Genomic DNA, 18,798 nt, shown 5'->3' with positions numbered 1-18,798 from the left:
AGTAAATAAAACAAGATCAGCATTAAGCACCTGGGGCAACCCCCTAGTTTAAGCAATCTCGTTAATCTCCATGCAGTTTCCAGTGCAATTTGGTATGACCTTTTCCTTAAAAAACATCTCTAGGTGAGCAGCCTTTGTAGGATCTCCCTCTTGGGTGGTCACAGAATACAGGTTTTACTGCAGGTTTCTTGGGAGGGCTTTTGAGAAGATTTAAACGCTTTCTTCATGTGTGGTTTTGTTATACTGCGTAGGTTTTTGCTTTCATTTTTAACATGGCATGACGTGCTGTGTTATGTAACCACTTTTTAAAAAATGCACCATGTTATATGTCAACTATACATTCTCTTTGTAGGAAAGGCTGTATCAGTGCATAACCCAACTTTGTCTTTTTTTAAACAGTAGTTGTAATACTTTGCATTGTAGAGTACTATTCTTGTGGGGGGATCTTTGTACGCTTTATAAACAATGAAACTTCATAACATCCTGAGATAGTAAATTCATTTTATGGATTAATAAACTGAGGCACTTGACCAAGTCTATTGCTCACAAAGTCAGTGGTGGAGCTGTGCATGGAACCCATGTCTTGATTTCCATGTACTCATTTTAACTGTTACAAACTCTAGCTCCCAGAGTACATGGCTTTTAAGTACTATCATGGGGCTGCACTGTTGAGAAGTAAAGTAGAACCTCAGAGTTACAAATACCTTGGGAAGGGAGCTTATTTGTAACTCTGAACATTATATCATGACGTTATGGTGGTTCTTTCAAAAGTTTACAGCTGAACATTGACTTAATACAGATTTGAAACGCTGCTTTTTACCATCTTAATTTAAATGAAACAAGCACAGAAACATCCTTACCTTGTCAAATCATTTTTTTTTTTTTTTTTTTTTAACTTTCCTTCATTTTTTTGGTAGTTTATGTTTAACACAGGACTGTACTGTGTTTGCTTGCTTTTTACTTCGTGTGTGTGCGTGCGTGCGTCTTGCTGCTTGATTGTGTACTTCCAGTTCCAAATGAAATATGTGTTTGACTGGTCAGTTTGTAACTCTGGTGTTCGTAACTAGGAGGTTTTACTGTAATGGTTTTCAGTGTTCCCCCTCTCTTTTTCTCCCTTAAATAACTGCTAAATATCCGTCAAAACTTGCATTGCAAAGTCTACCAATTATACGAGAGGGCTGTGTCCCAGGTAGCATCTGTGTTATCGGAACTTCTGTATTTAACTCCGCATGAACTTGATTTGCTAACTCATTTCCGTAAAGACAGCTTCGATACCAATATAGTCAAATACCCTTTCTTCCTTTTATGCTTTCTGGTTATTTTAAGTAGAAGTTTTTTTCAAATACATGTGATTATTACATTCCCTTTTAAAAAGTATATATATATGGATGGTTGTGCGTGTGTGCGTGTGGCATAATAAACACACAAAGGCTTCAAATGTACTTGATGTTCTCAAACCACTATCCCTTAAATAAAAATAAAAAAGTTGCCTTGTGGGCCAACTAGTTTAAACCTCTGTACTAATTTTAGCCAGGAGAGCCACATTGAGGCTATTTAAAGACTTTGCAGGCTCAGGGCTGCTCTGATGACTCCTTTGTTTTAATCTTTGGGGTCATGGTGTTAATGTAATAAAATGCAAATCTTGAGACTTTGGATGAGGCCGGTGGCTTAGTGGTTGAGATGTCGGGGATGGGGGAGGGAGGAATGCTGCATGGTTGGAGAGAATGTGGTCTGTGTCCCCAGGGGTAATGACTTGGGTGTTCTCAGCATGGTTGCTAGAGAAAAAGCATTCCCCACCTCTCCAAAATAAACCTCTTCCAGAACCACAAAAATTTGGCACATGGGGCAAAGTCCCCATAGAACTATTATGAAGGGAAACTGATACCCTGGCTGCTTGAAAAAGGGTCTACTCCCAGTCAGCATTTTTGGTGATTGATTTTTTTTTTCCCTTTGGAGGGAAATATAGGACAACAAATGTTGCATTTGAACCTGTAAAGAAAGATCAACTCTTCTGGTTTTTAAAGGAGCTTTGTGTTGTGTTGTGTTGTGCTTTTTGTTGTGGTTTTGGTTTTAAATAATATTTCAAAGTAGTATTTTTCCTCTGATTTATGTTTATTTAAAACTGAAAGAAATTAACAATACTTTTCACCAGTTGTGCTGTTTTGTGTTGAATCAGTTTGGTTTACAAAGCTCTGATGGAGCTATTTCTAGTTAGTTTTACTTTTGGACTTCTATGCCTTAGCACAATCCCTCATTGGGTTCCAAATACACCAGAGCAGTGCTTCAGTCACCCCAACCTCTTGGATTTTATTGAATTTTACAAATGAACACATTTCATTAATTGTTTCTATTATATATAATATTATGCAGAACCCCTTTAAAAAAAATCAGAATTTGGTGCATAACTTATTGCTACCTGGACACAGCCCTTTTAAGTCATGCAACTTGATTCATTGGAATGTCCCAGAAAGTCCATGAATTCAGTGCTTTTGTATAGAGAATAACTCACTTCTGGCTATGTCTGTTTAAAAAAAAAAAAAAAAAAAAAAAAAAGGCATTTCTTGCTTGCTTCCTGTAGAAAAATGTGCTGAGAAATAATCGACTTGAATTATCTGTTGTAAGGAAAAATATTTAAAAAAAAAATCCTTTTATTTAAATTCCAGAAAAGTGCATTGCACTTTTGCTATAGACGCACTTCAGAACGACAAAGAGGAATCCAATAAATTATACTTAAAATTATATATTGGGGGGAGTGGGAAGGAGCCATGGGAGATGACACAGTGGAACCTCAGAGTTACAAACTCCTCAGGAATGGAGGTTGTTCATAACTCTGAAACGTTCGTAACTCTGAACAAAATGTTATATTTGTTCTTTCAAAAGTTTACAACTGAACATTGACTTAACAATTTGAAGCTTTACTATGCAGAAGAAAAAGGCTGCTTTTAACCATCTTAATTTAAATGAAACAAGCACAGAAAATGTCCTTACCTTGTCAATTTTTTAAAAAAATGTTCCCTTTATTTTTTAGTAGTTCACATTTAACACAGTATTGTACTGTATTTGCTTTTTTATGGTCTCTGCTGTTGCCTAGATTGTGTACTTCCGATTCCAAATGAGGTGTGTGGTTGACCAGTCAATTCATAACTCTGGTGTTTGTAACTGAGGTTCTATTGTACTTCTTTTCAAATAATTTTTTTGGTCATAATCCCAAATGATGCATCTATTCTTCTACCTAAATATATTATCCCTTTTATGAGGGCATTGGACTTACACTGTGATAATGTTGGTTATTCCATAACTACTGTGACTTTTTTTTTTAATCGGCTGCTTTGTCTTCATACTTTTCTTTTTCACTGAGGTTCATCATCCTTCCCTTGACTGATGGATGTTTGTGTGGTTTTTTTGCTTGTATATTATGAAGGAATTTGTAGTGGTGGAGTGTGTGTGGGGGGGGGAAGGGTATGGGCTTCCCCTGAGTGATTTGGATTAGACATTTGTAGTCTGCTGTCAAATAACAAGTGTGTGGAGATAGTTAACCATTGTGTGAGGATTTCAGGGGAAGGAAAGCCTTCCATCTTTTACTTTTCTAATGGACAATTGAGACATTCAGCTTATGTTTGAAAGGAAAATGGGTGCAAGTAGTCTTGCTGGCCTCATGGAATAATGCTGTGGAAGGAGCAAATAGAGGGAAGGATTATTGATGGGGAAACAACTGGTGCTGAATCCTGGGAGGGAATGTTTATTTCCCTGCTCTCTAGGAGGGATTTGGAAAGAGCTGTAATCCAGGGTTAGGAGTAATTTGTTACAGCAAGATGATACTTGAGTGACAGGAAGATTCTGGCTGAGGCAGCAAGAGTTTTATTCAGAGGAGTAGCTCGGCTCCTAGAAGGTCATTCTGACAAAAATTCCTCCACCCACAAATTTGTTACTCAACCAGCAAAATTAACCAAGGGGACTCTTGACCCTTTTTGGATTTTTCTGCACAATTCAAGTTGAAACATTACAGTGAGGAATGTGCACAAGGATGAGAATGCAGTGGAAAGTTTTCCAGTGAGGTTTAAAAAAAGCCCAACAAACCTTTTCAGTGTCTCCTGTGAGATCAAAATGCTTTTGGTTTCAGTATTATCTTGGGGATGTTTTTTTTACAAAGTCTTATGATTACATTTTCTATGTTAATACTTTGTGTGGCATGGTTCAAAAAAGTTTCTGACCCTGGGGAAGGAGAGAATTTTGCAAGTTCTTGGTTTTCATGACAATCCGAAATCCTTGGAGCCACATATTCTGAAGTAACCCCATGTCGCAGTGAAGACCTAATCATACAGAAACCACAAGGGAGGCGACAGGAAATTCAGTATGAAATTTGCTGGGTTTACTACAGAGTGGCTCCCAGCAGTTCACCCAGAATTGCTACATCAACAGGAATTTTTGTGGTAGTGATTCAAGTCATCATGAGTTTCACTTACCCAACAGTAGGAGAAAATTAGACTTTTTCAGTAAACCCCCCCATAGATGATAGCTACAGTAACATATAAACAAAATAAACCTCTTCTACAGTACTTGCAATGAAGGATCCCAGAGAGTTCAATGCAAACATTGGATTAAGACTCACAATACCACTCTGTGGTATGTAAGTATTTACACCTAGTTTACAGATAGGAAAACCGAGATGAAGCTATGCCTGAAATTCCAAAAGTCCCAGGCAGGACTGAGACTCTATTGTGCTGGGCTCTGTATAAATCCACATAAAGAAATAATCCTTATCTTGGATGTCTGACAATTACTTACTCCCATTGTCTTCAGGTAAAGTTATAGGTGCCGAGCATTTCAGAAATTAGACCAAGGGGCTCAAACTGGGCCCTCAGAAAAAAGTGGCCACGTTGGAAAATGTTGGTGAATGTGATTTGCCTAAAGCCACAACAATGAGTTCTTTGCAGAAGTGGAGCTCTGGAGTTGCACCATGATCTTGCTGATTTAAGTTATGACATGGGACTGGAAGCATGTTGCAAGGTGGACCTAAAACAAGAGGTTCCCTATATTGATCAACCCCTTCTGCTTCTCTCCCACCAGTGCAGGCAAAGCTAAGGTTTCCCCACAAGTAGGCAACACATGGGAGAGAGTAGGCTAGATAAATGCCTATTTCTGGTTATGGTGCCAAGTGGGGATACTAGAGCTGGAAACTCTGGTCAGAATAAACTGGTGTAGACAAAGATTAGTTTTGGTATATAAACATGATGGGAAATAATGTCCTGCAGACAAGCACCCCCCCCCCATGAGCATTCTGATCATTGCAAAGATCTCTTGCCTTGTCTTCATTCATAGAAACCAAAAGCAGTTTTTCTAATGCATGTTTGGATGGTCCACCCTGTGGTCCCATGAACAGAGGTCAGGGGGCAGATGTGTTCTATAGAGTTGAAGCAGAACCTCATTGGATTGACCCTCCAGTAGAGGGATTTGAATGTGGTTCTAAAAATGGTAGTGGTTGCAGAGCCTGAAAATGCGCTACCTACATTTAAACAGCTATCACTCCTTAACATAGTTTGAAAGTTCTAATAGTGCGGGCAGGGCTTCTCCTTCATCAAAGGTAGTTCAGATCATTGATACTGTCAGTCCCATTAACCTGCCCTCAGGTATTTATTTCAGTACCCTTTCTTAATGGGGAAGAAGGAAAGTATATTTTATGGACCATAAAATGAATTCTTGGTTTTCATGCAAACATTAGTAACCAATCTATGACACTCTTTTTTTATCCTTTCTTTTGGGAGATTGCCAAAGAGAGAGAGAGAGAGAGAGAGTTAGAGAGACAGAAATGAAATGTGGGTCTGTACATTACATTGTTGAATAAATCTCACGTCGATTGTTTTGTGCATTCGAAACATCTCTATCTGCAAGTAGAGAGAGAGTCTGCTGAAATTTCAGCCCTTCCTCTCTGTTCTTTCTATATTCTTTCCATGCTTCTTTGGAACACATCATGGGGCAGAGAAATTTTTGGAAAAATAATATGTATATGACTAAATTTTTGTTGGTTTTAAAATAAATAAAAAGCTTGGTGTTTTATGGTCCCTGAATTTCTTCTGTCCTCCATGACTATTTTATAGCACTGTAAGTCACTGATATCCAAAACGCTCTACTAAATTCTACAGCATGGCCTGTGGCAGGTTTCAAATTAAAAATTACCTCACCCACCTTGCCTCACTAATTTTATATCTTTTATTGGACCAACTTCTATTTGTGAGAGAGACAAGAGCTCTGGGTGGCTCGAAAGCTTGTCTCTTTCACCAGCAGAAGTTGGTCTAATAAAAGATCTTACCTCATCCACCTTGTGTCTCTAATATCCAGGGACCGACACGGCTACAACTACACCGCCTACAACAAATAAAATGAGTGGCACTCTCCCAAGCTCCACTCACAAACCAAGTGCCGCTTGCTTACTAAGCAGAAGAGAGACTGTACAAATGTTCATAGTCCAATCGTTCCACAGTACCTAGATTCTTCGGTAATAGGTGCTTTGGAAACATCTGGACAGACAGACTGACAGGCTATTTCACAGCATTGGGAATATTTGTAGAATTGAACTGCTCTCTAGTGTTGCTTTGATGTGTTGTACGAACTACAGAAACCATTACCGTACTTCCGCATCACGTGAATGTTATTCCTTTTATGATTTTCGTATTCGATTAGTTCTTAGTGTCTGACTGGCCTCACTCTTGTTTCTGGATGTCAGACATTTACATCAGGAACCCCATCATGCTGACTGATGACCTTGTTGCTCTATGCAGACATTGACTGGGCACTTTGAATTACCCATTCACCCACGACTTTTTGTACACTAGCAAAAATTGGTCCTGTAATCTGCTCACCTACTGTTCCCCTTGCTCCTCTCACCATGATGTAACTCCACTGGCACAAATGTTTACTGGAGCTCTACAAAAAATAACTAGATAAGTTCATGGAGGATAGGTCCATCATTGGCTATTACCCAGGATGGGCAGCGATGCAAAACCGGGCTCTGTTTGCTGGAAGCTGGGAATGGGCGACGGGGAATGGATCACTTGATGATGACCTGTTCTGGTCATTCCCTCTGAAGCACCTGGCATTGGCCACTGTTGGAAGACAGGATACTGGGCTAAATGGACCATTGGTCTGATCCTGTCTGGCTATTCTTATGTTCTTAAGTACATTAGACGGGGTCAGGTATTTGAGTCCCTCCACGCTAGCAATACTACCAGTGTTACCGTTGTTGGAGCTGCACTACTGAGTTCATGTTCTAGTTCTTGTACTGTAAACTAGGAGGAACATAGAAGAGGTTCTCTAAGTCAGGGTTAAGACACAGTGGCTGGGCAGTTTGTGCAAGACCCTTCCTCCTCCCGGGTGCTGCCCATGGAGAATCTGCTCTGCGGACACATTCTGTCTCCATTGTTGTTAATGCAGCACCTTCCACTAGCATGAAATTCACTTTAAAAAAAAAAAAAAAAAAAGATTATTTTTGTTCAGTGTTGCTTTATTTCGATAATCAAAATCAGTCATTGCTTTATAACAATGCCTTTCATTCTTATATAACTTCTGTAGGAGCTATTTCTTTAGGTTCATCAATTCCAAGGCCAGAAGGAACCAGTATGATCATCTAGTCTAATCTCCTGTAAAACACAGGCCATAGAACTTTCCCAGAATAGTTCTTTCTTGGACTAGAGCATATCTTTTTAAAGAAAATCCAATATTGATTAAAAAAATTATCTGTGATGGAGAATTCACCATGACCCATGGTAAATTGTTCCAGTGGTTAATTACTCTTATTGCTAAAAATGTACCGCTCGTTTCCAGTCTGAATGTGTCTAGCTTTAGTTTCCAGCCATTCAAGTTATGCATTTCACTGTTAGATTTGAAGAGCGCATTATTAAATATTTGTTCTCCATGTAGGTAATTACACACTATGATCAAGTCACTCCTTAACCTTTTCTTTGTTAAGTTTGAGCTCCTTCAGTCTAGCACCATCAAACCTGTTTCCTAATCCTTTAGTCATTCTGAGAGCTCTTCTCTGAACTCTCCAATTTATCTATAACCTTCTTGAACTATGGACTCCAGAACTGGACACAGCATTTCAGCAGTGGTCACACCAATGCTAAATACAGGGGTAAAATGACGTCTCTACTGCTGCTCAAGATTCCCTTGCTTATATATCCCAGGATCTCGTTAGGATTGTTATTAGCCTTTAAAATCAGGCTACTTTGCTATACAAGCACAGAGAGTTTTATATGCTGTTTCTGTCTTATACGTTGCAGTGTGAGAGTATTCAAGAGGATAGATATTCTGGGTATCAATGAAATATCAACCTGGGGCTATTGCAGTGTGCTTTTTCACAGACTTGTAAGAAAAGCCACATACAAAGCACTGACAGCAGACTGAACAGCATTTGGGAGGTGGTGGTGTGTAGTGGCTAGGACAGGAGAAAAGGAGTCAAGTTTTATTCCAGTCTCTGACACTCTCTCTGTGACTTTTCACAGGTCACTTTTGCTCACGTCTCACTTTCAGAGGTGGGATTGACCCCAAAGGAGCCACTGGTACTAGGTTCCTCTGGAAATCAGGGCACTTTTGACTGTCTGGTTTCACTCTAAAACGGGAACAATATTTACCTGCCTCACAAGATTCTTGTGGGTCTTGAGTGAGGTCCTTTGAGAAGAATACTTGCTGTAAATTCCCAGTAGTATTTAATCCTGCTTTCAGGCATCTCTGTTTCAGACCATACTGAGCTATCTAGTGGGTAAGTTTGAATGCTCCAAGTTACATTGAAGAGCTATATTATTGTTTCAGTGGAGTTAACACAGGCTAGAAATACTGAAACAGACAACTTTACGTCCCTTTTTTGGGATCTCTTCTAGTATTGGAAGGGAAAAAGAAGGAGGGGTAATTTAATCTGACAAGAGCAGGGAAATTCAAACCGATAGGTGTTTGTGTTTAGGTGTAGCTTCTGATATATGCCCCACAATGCACCGCTCTGTTACCACTACCAATGAATATTTGGGAATTAAGAACATAAGTTTGTGCTCTGTGTGTGTGTGCATGACCATGCGTTATTTGTCTGTTCAGCAATATCATTATATTATGTGAACACCTTTTTATGTGTTGAATTAACCTTGAAATTTATATCTTCATTGACTATTTCAGTGTCTAGACCATTGCAGTACCACCCCCCCCCCCCAGTGATATACTTGCTTTACAAAGGTGATTTTTGTAATGCTTTATTTTTTTTCACGGTTCTGTTGTAAAATTTATTCCAGGCTATTTTTTATTTTAATATTACTACAGTATGATTGTTACTTTAAAATTATTATATTAATGGTGATGGTGGTTAGTAAAAGGTTATTAAGTAAAGAAGAGAGATGTGGAGGATAGAGAAATATATTTTTGTATTTAGGACTCAATCCTTCATTCCTTGACTGCTGTGGGAATTTTGGTGTGGAAAGAATCGGGCCCATTGAAAAGCAGGATCAGGCCCCTTTTGATCAATTCTTTTTATTGATTAGATTTCCTGTGCATTTTACAGTAAATTTTGTATTGTTTAGTAAAAGTGACTTGTCATAGTATTGTGGGGGGCATTTTGGGGAAAACCTAAAACTTTCTGTTGATGCCCATCAATTTAGTTACTTTGTAATAGATTAAAAATTGTCCTATTGATGTCTGTGTGGAGAGAGAACCAGAAGAAAAGTTGATTTAATATTAGAGCAGAAACTGAAGGCCTCCTGAACCCCTTTAAATCAACGTGGAATTTGCTGCTCACTTAAAAGGGAGCCAGAATGGGCTACAAACCTTGCTTTCTGTTTGTAAGGTACCCAATAGTTTGGCATCTGATTGCATTTCCACATAATGCAGTAATTATCTTGCTGAGCTCTTTGGCTTTGTTGACTTCTTGCCTTTCCTTTGTATGGTATCCAGATATGTTGCTGTTGCTTTAGTCTGGACAGTTTTTGGTCCTCACTCTCACTATTGATTTAACACTGACTGAAAGATGGACAGGCCTCAATAGTGTTGGCAGGTAGATAGCAGAGATGGGCCTGAGCTGCAAAGTTTGAATCCAGGGTTGAACTTCCATAAGGTTCAGCAGTGTTTGGCTCTGCCCAAGAGAGAGGCCAGTGGCAAAGGTTAGATCTGGGTGTCTGTATCAGGAATGTTTTTTCGTGGGCTGTGTGTCCAGGTCCAGAAGGGTCCTTTAGAAAGGAAGGAAAATTGAGTAGGTAGAGATTTATGTTGGCATTTATAGTAGATGACTGAGAATCAGGGCTTCTGGCTTCTCTAGGATTCCCAATTCTTCCATTGAGTCACTTAGAAACCTTGGACATCTAGTACCTTAGCATCTGTGTGCTTCAGGTTCTTGAGAACACCACCCTCACAGAACCATATACTCTAATATATACATAGATATGGTTTTGCTCAGGGACAGCACCACTAATGGTGAAAACAGTACTACAGATGGGTGGTAAAAACACCTGTATAATCTGCACTATAGCTTCCTCCAGTGGAACTGTACTTCTGCAGAAAAACATATTGTCACAGCATTGGATGGGTGCTTTGAGTAACAGTTTCTATCGAACGTCCCTAGTCCTGAAGTTTAAATATCGGGAGTGAGAGGTGTTGGAAGGCAGCTACCAATAGATACCGGACTTAGGGTTACCAAATTTCAAATTCCCAAAAGAGGACACTGCCACGGGGAGTGGGAACTGCACTCTTACTTCTGCACTACTGCAGCCTCTGCTGTCCAGCCGCCCAGCTCAAAACCACGGACATTCGTTGTTCATGTTTCTCTGCCCGGATGGAGATTGCAGGACCAAAAAAAGACATCACATCCGGGAAAACCCAGACACAACATTTTATTTTTCAAAACAAAGTCCCAGAAGAGCAGTTCCATTTGGCAGCTTGCTATCACTGCCACTGGAGGCCCTAGGCAGGTGGTTTTGGTTGGGTTTCATGGTATACCAGTCCTTCAGAATGCCAGCTGAAGTAGCAAGGTGACTTGTAAAATCTTGCTTCTCATAAGACTCAAGATTTTTCTTTTTCTTTTTTACCCCTTTTATGAAAACAAATCTGGACTGTTGGAGATATTTGCCTTTCCCCTTGTGCTAGCAATTTAACAGCCTTTTAAAAAGCTTTGGTTTCTCTCAAGTACACTAGCCTCATATGTATTTTAATCTTTGTGCAAAGGCCTGCAGCATAACAATTATTTCGCATAAGTTCTCTTGCTTAACGTATTATTTTTTAAAAAAACCACACTAATGATCCACAATTAGAGCATATTATTAAACAGGGAATAAAATACTTATGCCAAGATTGCATTATTTAAAAAATTTAAGAAGGTGGCAGTGGAGCCCATTTCAGCGGTTCGCTTGGAAATAATGTGAACAGGTTTGTTTGAGTTAATTGGCTCAAAAGTTCAGTGTTTGTATAGGCAATTCATAATTTCCACATTAAGGCGGAGAAGGAGGGTGTGAGTGTGTGTGTGTGTGTGTGTGTGTGTGTGTCCAGTGTTGTACAGAGAGAGCGAGGGCGTTTATTCTGGACTACCGATGGTGGTAATTTCCCTCCTCTTTGCCCCCCACCTAGGAATGTAAAACCACTGTCAGAATGCTGGGAAAGTCAGCCTTGAATTTTTGTAGTCCCCTTGCAAATCAGAGGAACTGCCTGACTCAGATCTGCATTTTGGGCTGAAAGAATAGGATTTCCTGCTATTTAGTTGCTCAAGGAAGGAAAGGATTTACTGCCTCGCTGTAATAGGGCCTAATTTTCTTCTTTTAATAAGAATAACTGCACATTACAGCAATAGTAAACCTGTGAAAGCAATCAGTCTCTGCCCCCTACCCCCAAAGTTTGCATGCAAAGAGCTGTGTTGTAACTCTTCCTCTGCCAAAAGAATCCTCCCTTCTAAAGTTTCCAACCTAATACCTAATGTAGTGTGCGTGGGTGGTGGGGACAACGGCAGTTACTTGGCATCTTGTTCCATTGTGAAAGAGAGTTGCTGAGGGGCGGTTTCTGCTACGTAACTCCATAGGACCGCTTGGTTCCCCCCACCCCCCTCCAATCTGGATTCGGTTAGCTCTCTCGGCAGTAGGGCTGAGACTCATTTCCTCCAACCAGTAATATTATATAGGCAGCGATTCTGTTCTGCCCTAACATAATTGAAAATTATGTGTATTGTAGACTCGTAAAAAGCTGTGGCTGAGGTAGCCTGTGGAGATTGGCCATGGCACACAATGAAGCTTTTATGCAAAGTAAGAATTATAAACCACTGCATTAATATTGTGTTATGGGTATGGCAATTCTTGGACGTGGAGTCCTCGAGCCAGACTTGTCACCTTAAACAAAGCTAATATTTCATACTTTGTCAACGGGGCTGGTGTTTTAAAGCCAGCCAATTACACTTTTGCGAGCGTCCCGTCATTGAAACTGTCAGTTAGTTAGCTTGACACAGTGACTTGCTGAGTCCCTTTGTGTTTATCCTAGGGATGGAACATCTTGCCCTTGGTGGCGGTGGAATGTTAAATTGGAGGCTTGCCACTCGGTAGAGCTGATGGAAGTTACTTTATTGACCATTGCACACCACTGCTGTCTATAAGGCCTGTTTATTTTCCCCTTTGATACACATGTGTGACTTCCACTGGTGGTAAGGGAAGCTGCACGTGTGAGTGGGCATGTGTGCAAAAAACAGACCCTTAGGTTTGGAGTTTTCTTTTTGGACTCCACTTGAATTCACTTCCAACTGCGTCCAGAAAAAGAGGCGGGTTTGGCTATCTCCTAGCCATTGCAACGTGAGATTTCTTGGCATCTCTTTGATAGGGGTGGATAGTAGAAGGGTTTTATTGAGATCAAATGAAAAATGTATGGTTTGGATTTAAACGTATAAAAGCAAAGCAGTTGTCAGTTCCTCCTTGGCTCTTTCTTTCATTTACCCTGTTATACCTGGACATTGTAACAATTTCTGTGAAATTACTGACCTTTTAGAGCCCCAAGGTAGAGCAGGAAAAATTGCACTTTTCACATGGAGTTTCTTTCTGGGGGCAATTTATTGCCAGTAAAAAGTTCTGAATTGATCACTGAGACCACAGCCTTCTGTTTATCCACATAATAGTTACTGCGCAGAAAGGATCTAGTGTGAACATCCCCCACATTGTTGTTCTAGTGCATCTCAGTGTGCCTTGGGGAAGCGCTGCATAGTGGCAAAAGGATACTCCTGTGTCCGGGCCTGCTCAGTCCTTGGCCTATCTGCTAAAATTACTGACAAACTGAGTTTCTTTGTGGGTTTGTCACGCTTGGAACAATATTTTTAAATCACTCATGTCCATCTGATGGCTGCCTGGTGGGCTAGGAAAAATGCCTCAGTCCAGTTTCTCATGGCCTAGTGTCCATTTCCTCCAAACCATCAGGATAGTTCACACTTATTGCCTTTATACCATTTTAGCAGTGGTAGAACTACCCCTCTGCCTTCCAGATCCAGGGCACATTGAGATCTAGTCAGATCTCAGGCAGATCAGAGGCACGTTGAGGGGTGTATGGGGTAGATATTTTATTTGTGCCTCCTCTATGCATTCACAGCAAACTTCAGTCTCTAGGGATGATGAAGCAACATCTTTCACCAGCTCTCAACATTTTAAAAGGCTGTTTAAAATCGTGGGGAGCTATTACTCGTTGTTGTCTATCAATCCACTTATTTCGTTTAGTGGAGTGGGTTGTGACCTTCAATATAACACCTTATGAAGGAACTGACATGCAGACCTTTAGTGGCTTGTAGTGATTTTTTCACAGGCACGTTTGTATGGTGTTACAATCACCATATGTGTAGAGTAACTGAGAGTTTTCTAGCCATAGTAATAGATTTGTCCAAAATCATGACTCAAACTCCCCAAAAAACAGAGATTGGTCTTTAAAAAAGCATAAGATTATCTTTTCTTTACATGATACATTTTGGGTTCTTTCTGTTTGCCCTCTGCTTTTTGGATCTCTGAGGTATTCTCAGGGCACATTTTCAAGCTTTTGTCCGAAACCAGCATGGTTAGATGCGTACTCGTAAAATAACAATAACAATCATAAAAGCTGAGATTCTCTCGTAATCACTTGTCTCCAAGAGCTGGGCCTTCGCTTAAATTTCAAACACTGGGAGACTTGTGCTAAAATTGTGAGTTGGCAGCACTGCTTCTCTGAAATAATTATTGTTTTGTTAGGTGTGTGTGTGTTTTTTTTTTTTTTTAAAGAAATGCTGGAAGATTCTACTCCAGTTTGCCAAAATCCCAAATGTGAAGATACATAAAAACAAATATTTCTTGGAACTTTAAGAACTCAAAAGGGAGACAAACCCAAAGTACATGTTTATTTCTTTGAATTCCAATAGCTTGAAAATCTGAGTGCCCAAGGGTATGTCTGCACTGCAATAAAAAAACAAACTGTGGCACCAAGTCTCAGAGCCCAGGTCAGCTGACTCGGACTCGTGGGGCTTAGGATGCAGTGTTAAAAATAGCAATGTAGATGTTCAGGCTTCACTTCTGTATTGTAGTTTGATAGTTCTGCAGCCCAAGCCCCATGGGCCTGAGTCAGCTGACCCGAGCCAAAAGTCCTGTATTGCAGTGTAGCTGTACCTGAAGTGATGGGAAATGATAGTGCATCTCTTGTTGACAGTGTCTCTTTGGTCAACTCTGTACATACAGCCTTGTACTTTCACGCTAGTTAAATGTGCACACATGAATGAATGAAAAAATGAATGTCCTGCATGGAATCAAATAGATGCAGACACTGGATAATTGGATCCATCCCTGAAATAGGACTAGACACATTTTAGGTAAATGAGGGTTTGGTGCAGGAAAGTCCCACTACAATATGTCCTCTAGAACTTTGTTCTGTTTGTTTTCAAATGTCACAAGCAATGTGGCTTTCACCATGGCCCAATCAGTTACACCTAAGCAAACCCATTGAAGGGAGTAAGGTTTCAGAGGTGTCATGGAGGCCTATTAAAGAGACAGGGTGAGTCAGGACACATCTTTTATTGGACCAACATCTTTGGTGAGAGAGACAGGCTTTTGAGCTACAAGGAGCTCTTTAGGTCTGGGAAAAGGTGTTAAGAGTATCACAGCTAAATACAGGATCAAACAGATAGTTCAGCATAAGTCATACATATTCTAAGGGACCATTCAAGGTGAAGTAGTCCATTAGCAACACTGCAAGTCATAGGACAGAAAAGAAAAGTTAATGCAATAAGCCATAAATCCGGTGTCTTTATTAAGACCATGATTTTTAGTGTCTAGCAAAGTTATGAATGTAAGCTCCCAGGCTCATGTTTTGAAAGCGTGTGGATTTCTAATGAGGATGAGGACTGATAGGTCAGATATAGAGTGTTCGTTTTGGGAATAGTGTTCCCCCACAGGTGATAAGGTGTTTTTGTCTTTTATCATTTTCCTGTGTGAGTTCATTAGAGAGCATAGTGATTGCCTGGTTTCCCCCACTTAGTTGTTATTGAGGCATTCAGTGCACTGGATGATGTAAACCATGTGTTGTGATTAACATGTGAAGGACCCATGGATCTTGAAAGCTGTGTGGTGGTGGCTGTTGATCATTGTAGCAATGGAGATATGTCTGCAGGTTTGCATCTGTCGTTCTGGAAGGGTCTGATGCTGCTTTGAGTTGGTATGTCCCGGTCTATGGGGAAGCTGTTCAGAATGATGAGCTTGGAGAAGTTGGGGGGCAGAGGTTGTTTGTAGACCAGAAGATGGGGGTCAGGAAAGATTTCTTTCAGGATGGGATCCCCATCAGGTAAGAGTCGTAGCTGTTTGTTGTCCAAGAGGGAATTAACCCATTTTGACTTACAGACCCAAGGTTGAGTTGGCAAAGCTAGCACAAAATAAACTTGTAAACTGAGCACCTTTGATCTGGAAACCACTGAGAAAAACGTGGAACCTCACAGTACGAAATACAGAGTTGTTTTTCAGGGTAGAACTGCATCGTGAGGTTTGTATGGTGCTTTGAAGACACACAGCTATAGAAGTTGATTATTACTATTATTGGCATTTGCTGAATAAATTCTTATTGTGAGATGATGATATCCTGGTATTCAGGAGTTGTGGGGTTTTTTTTTTTTTCCGTTGTTTAAAGAGTTGACTGTTCACCCTCCTTTCCCTCCCCCCACCCTCAGTTTCTCAGCTATTTTATTCCTCTTCCAGATCTGATTTATTAATAAAATCATTCGAGATAACCTTGTTTTTGCACTTTGCTTTATTTCCTTATTTTGCTGTATGAAAGTGCTGCTGTATGAAAATGTTCTACACCAGTTTTGTTTCACATAACCATACAAAGGTACCTCCTGTTTCTTTGTTTTTTGTTTCAGTTCCGTGCATACGTTTTAAGTTATATCTTTTTTGCCCATGTTAGCTAAGATTTGTTATTTTTTTTGCCTTTCTTTTCTGAACTCATTTTTCTTTTCCCATTTTTGTTTCCTTCCATCCAGTATCTCCAGATGAAATGGCCACTGCTTGATGTTCAGGCAGGGAGCCTTCAGAGTAGACAAGCCCTCAAGGATGCTAGGTCTCCATCTCCAGCACACATCGTTGTAAGTAAACTCAGAAGACATTCTTCTTTTGTTGAAAAAAAGACATTTGACATTAACGGCATTTGCTTGTCATCCTTTTTCTTTTACTCAATGCACAAAAAAAGGCAAGCCAAAACCATGTTAAAGGGTGGGGGGTGAGTTTTCCATTGCTGGGCAGCAGTTCAAAATATTGTCCATTGTGTATAAGCTTTTTGCTTTTTGTCCTAAGTGTCCTGAAATTTACACGCTCTCCAAAACTATTTTTATTTTATTTAAGTCTAGTTGATTTACAAATCTAGCTGTCCAGCTGTAGAAATGAACACAGGGTTTGGGAGAATATTAAAAAATAAACCACCTCCAAAAAGCATCATGAATTCTGGGCCTGATCTGTAATCCTTACTCATGCAAATCTTGTGTGGGAGTTAGTCAGGTAGATTCTTACCTGCATAACGGCTTGTTAGGATCAAGCTGAAAATATTTTTAAATGAACAACAAAAATCTTGGTTTCTGGTGAATTTTCACTTTGTGTAAAAACGGAATGTCAGCAAATGGAATGTTTACAACTCATCTCAAGAAAAATCCAGTAATAATGGTTCCATTATTGAATTCTGCTATTGGAGTCCAATTGCTTCCCATGCATTGAAAGTGATGTTAAAGTTATAGTGTTAAAGCTGCATGTGTGTAAGCGTTTCAGTAATGTCCAAAAATGTTTAAAAAGAAACAACTTGTTATTTGTATACTGCACCATGCAACTACGACTGCCCAAACTCATTCACATTCACCTATATCTGGTTTTTATGCATTTTATTGCTAATGAGCCCCATCAGCTCTTAATGTTGAGCTGATAAATTAACCTCTTGAGAAGATGGCTCACGGCTTGTTAGAAATATTTCTTTCAATATATTTTATCATCAGATCTCATGTTTTTTATTTTATTTTTTATAATTAATGGATGACAAGGTGAAATTATGCAAAAAAGAAACTGCTCATGTATTTTTGATATAGGATCTAAAGCTGATCTAGTTGAGAGATTACATCAGACGCTTGAAAGATATTAATTTACTTTTTTTTAAAATGAAAATAACTTGGAAATTTCTGTTTTTAAAATATTTTTTATTTGTATCTCTTAAACCTGAAAAGTCTCAGACCCTTTTTTATGAGCATCGTAAGCAGTTTTGATAAAAGGTTTTAGTAGCTCTTAGAATTACTAGCTTTAAAAACAGATCTGAATAAGGCAGACTGTATTGATATTTAAATGCTCAATACCAAGTGCTGGTTGCTCACTTTTTAAAATATTTTGTTTTTCCTTCCTATTATTTGCGCTATTGCTATACTAAGAGCTCAAAGAAAGACACATATCTTGCTAGATCTTCTTGTTTGTAGATCTGGTCTATAAACAAAATTCCTAGCCCTCTTTCCCTTCCTCCCCCACATCACCTATTTTCTAAAGGCGAATAAACCAACAAGAATCTGCTTTTTATTTACTTCCTTGTTTATCAGTCCCATCATCAAATGGGTCATCAGAGATGAAAACATTCCTCTGGGAGCTGGGTTTGATAACTCACGTGCCCTCTGCTGGCTGGCTGTCCTCTTTTCCCACAGCAAAGCAAAATACAGGGCACCGTACACATTGCTAGTCTTTTATTTTAAATTTCTCAGTGACAGACTTGTTTATCTGAAGAGGAAAGAAAGATTTTATTAGATTCTGGTGGATGATTTTTGCTACTGGATATAAGCACTGAAGGTAGGTCAAGTGTGGCTTGTAACTAAGTTGTCACCTGTTTTAAATGTGATTGCAATTTAAATTCTGAATCTAAAAATGCAGATGAAGATGGGAGGTGTAATTGAATTTCAGGTTTCAGTGAAGTCTCTTACTATTCAGAAAAATGGGCTCTGCCCTTTATAAATATCAATTTATAAGATGCAGTGTGCCCCATTCAGGAAAGCACACTAGCAAATTGCTAGTGTCTCCCTCTCAGCAGCTCTCCTGCCCATTTGAATGCTGCACCACCATATCCCTGACCCATGTGTTCATGAGGGATAGATGAGTTGACATCCCTCCCCCCCCAAAAAAGGGATATTATAGGTTCTAAATTCTCTTATCCATTTTGGAAACCTTTTTCCAGGAAGTCTGAGGTGGATCTACTGTGGCTTTTGACTGTTTATGGGGCTCTTTAAGAGCTGTTTCACTCTGCTATTCAATAAAAAGTATACTTACCATAGCAACCACTTAGGTCATGAGGAAC

General features: G+C 39.6%; 1 protein-coding gene across 15 annotated transcripts in view; it reads left to right on the top strand.

The window, feature by feature from the left end:
• TCF7L2 (transcription factor 7 like 2) overlaps positions 1 to 18,798 on the top strand; it is a 195,037-nt gene that overhangs the window by 55,688 nt on the left and 120,551 nt on the right. For all 15 annotated transcript variants that reach the window (XM_067537151.1, XM_067537152.1, XM_067537145.1 and 12 more), the window contains exon 4: positions 16,472 to 16,573. In XM_067537151.1, the coding sequence (XP_067393252.1) occupies positions 16,472 to 16,573 (102 nt within the window). The remainder of the gene's footprint in view (positions 1 to 16,471; positions 16,574 to 18,798) is intronic.

The sequence above is a fragment of the Emydura macquarii genome, unplaced genomic scaffold (assembly GCF_026122565.2).
Source record: "Emydura macquarii macquarii isolate MOO-44397 ecotype Brisbane River unplaced genomic scaffold, CSIRO-AGI_Emac_v2 contig_3692, whole genome shotgun sequence".
Classification (NCBI taxonomy): Eukaryota; Metazoa; Chordata; order Testudines; family Chelidae; genus Emydura; species Emydura macquarii.
The sequence above is the reverse complement of the archived record's forward strand: the minus strand, read 5'-3'. Positions and strand labels throughout refer to the sequence as shown.